Genomic DNA, 1,981 nt, shown 5'->3' with positions numbered 1-1,981 from the left:
CTTCACCTACTCCACATGTACATCACTTTCCTTCACCTACTCCTCATGTACATCACTTTCCTTCACCTACTCCTCATGTACATCACTTTCCTTCACCTACTCCACATGTACATCACTTTCCTTCACCTACTCCACATGTACATCACTTTCCTTCACCTACTCCACATGTACATCACTTTCCTTCACCTACTCCACATGTACATCACTTTCCTTCACCCCTCCTCCTTGTGCTCCTCCTCAATATATGGATTTATTTACGATATATCAATATTAATCAAACATTAAATATGGGCCAATGAGCTGCAGGGGGAGTGGAGCTTGTACCATCAGCTAAAAAAAAATACATTATAGGTTTTGCTAAATGTTATTATTAAAGTGTGGAATAGTTATGGTAACGTTGCCGACTGTAAGGTCACCCAAGACAAACTGTGGAGTTTGTGGCAATTCTGGAGACCTCTTTGACCATAGCCAGAAATATAACTAATCGTCTCCCAATCCACACGTACTGTTCACCCAATCTGGTAAAATCGCCTATGTCGGCGATTTTAGAGGAAGTTTGTATGAGGTGATGGACGAGGTCCACAGTTCCCGGGAAACAAGTGTGACCTAAAGGTCAAACACTTTCTCAAAACCAGTCGGGGACATGATGACACGTGGTCAACTGTTAACACCTCTACAAATCTGGTCTAAGATATACTGTAGTCGCGGTTGTGTACTGTTGATTATCTCAGGTTACCGCATAGTAAACTATTGTAACTATTCTACGAAGATTGGTTTAAGGTCTTTGAAAATCTGCCTAGTTGCAATTTATTCGATATACACTGACACACGATCTGAGGTGTCGTCATCTTGTTAGACAAGAGAGAAGGTGGAATTTAAAGCTAACTGGAGGACTGGATAGTTAAGGGAGAATGGATGGCTTGTGGGTGACTGGGTCAGTGGGCGGGGTGAAGGCAGACAGTGGGCGGAATGAGGGCAGGCGGTGGGCGGGACGGGCTAAACGCTTGCGCACTGCACCAGCCTGCTTCCCGGCTCCTCCAAGCGCCCGGTCCTTCCTCTCAGTCAAGCATGAAGACTCGTCGTGAAGGGAATCGGCTTGGGGCCTGGCGGTTCCTACTGCTGCTGGTGGCTGCTGTCTGTGCCACTCCGCCTCAACACGAATTGTCGTCTATATATGACGTGGCTCTTGACCTGAATGACACCCACCACCTCTACTGGAGGGTTGACTACCCTGGAGAAGAGGTTAAATTCGAGGTACACTCCCGAGCGAAAGCACCTCAGCCCTGGTTGGCGTTGGGCTTCTCCGACCGTGGTGACCTGATGGGCGCCGACCTCTGTGTGCTGTGGACAGACTGGCATGGACATATACACTTCCAGGTGGGCAACTCTTACAACGGGCTGGGTTTACTTTCTCTATAACTGTGTTTACTTGGGTTACACTTGCCCCTTGAGGTCCTCTTGATCTCTTAACCGTGACCAAGAGATGTGATGTGATGGGGTGGGGTGTGGTCAAGATGTAAAAGGATGGAGAGAGAGAGAGAGAGAGAGAGAGAGAGAGAGAGAGAGAGAGAGAGAGACACTCGTAATTCTCTTGCCTCACTTGGCTATCTTAGGAATGTGTAAAAGAGCTTTCCTCTCCTCCTGTTCAAATACCGTAGTTAATTCTCGGCATTCTCGCACAGTCTAATAAGTCAGTTTAGTTCTTTTCCTTCAATTGATTTTTTGAATTTTGCTACGTACAGCAGCCAGTTTATTGTGCACCCTGTGGGTAGAGTAGAGGTCACAAATTGTGTGTACAACAGATCCCAGTGGTCAGGATATTATGGTATTGAATGTTACAGAGTATTTCAAATACATCGTTTGTTTAGTTCTGTACATAAAGGATGACTTATTCGCAACTGCACGAATACAGGAGTGTGAGGCAGTATGTCTGGCCGCACACTTTGTTATCTAAATTTGCCTGAGAAGTATTCCAACACAT

The 1,981-nt window shown here is 46.0% G+C and overlaps 1 protein-coding gene across 1 annotated transcript in view; it reads left to right on the top strand.

Moving 5' to 3' along the window:
* Window positions 1-1,043: 1,043 nt before the first annotated feature.
* The window catches only part of LOC121860904 (dopamine beta-hydroxylase-like), a 45,599-nt gene continuing 44,661 nt past the window's right edge, over window positions 1,044-1,981 (top strand). Inside the window, exon 1 of the mRNA XM_042358272.1 lies at window positions 1,044-1,377. Coding sequence (XP_042214206.1) covers window positions 1,069-1,377 — 309 coding nt within the window. The 5' untranslated portion in view covers window positions 1,044-1,068. The remainder of the gene's footprint in view (window positions 1,378-1,981) is intronic.

The sequence above is a fragment of the Homarus americanus genome, unplaced genomic scaffold, assembly GCF_018991925.1.
Source record: "Homarus americanus isolate GMGI-L3 unplaced genomic scaffold, GMGI_Hamer_2.0 scaffold52806, whole genome shotgun sequence".
Classification (NCBI taxonomy): Eukaryota; Metazoa; Arthropoda; class Malacostraca; order Decapoda; family Nephropidae; genus Homarus; species Homarus americanus.
This window is presented reverse-complemented; position numbering and strand designations above follow the sequence as displayed.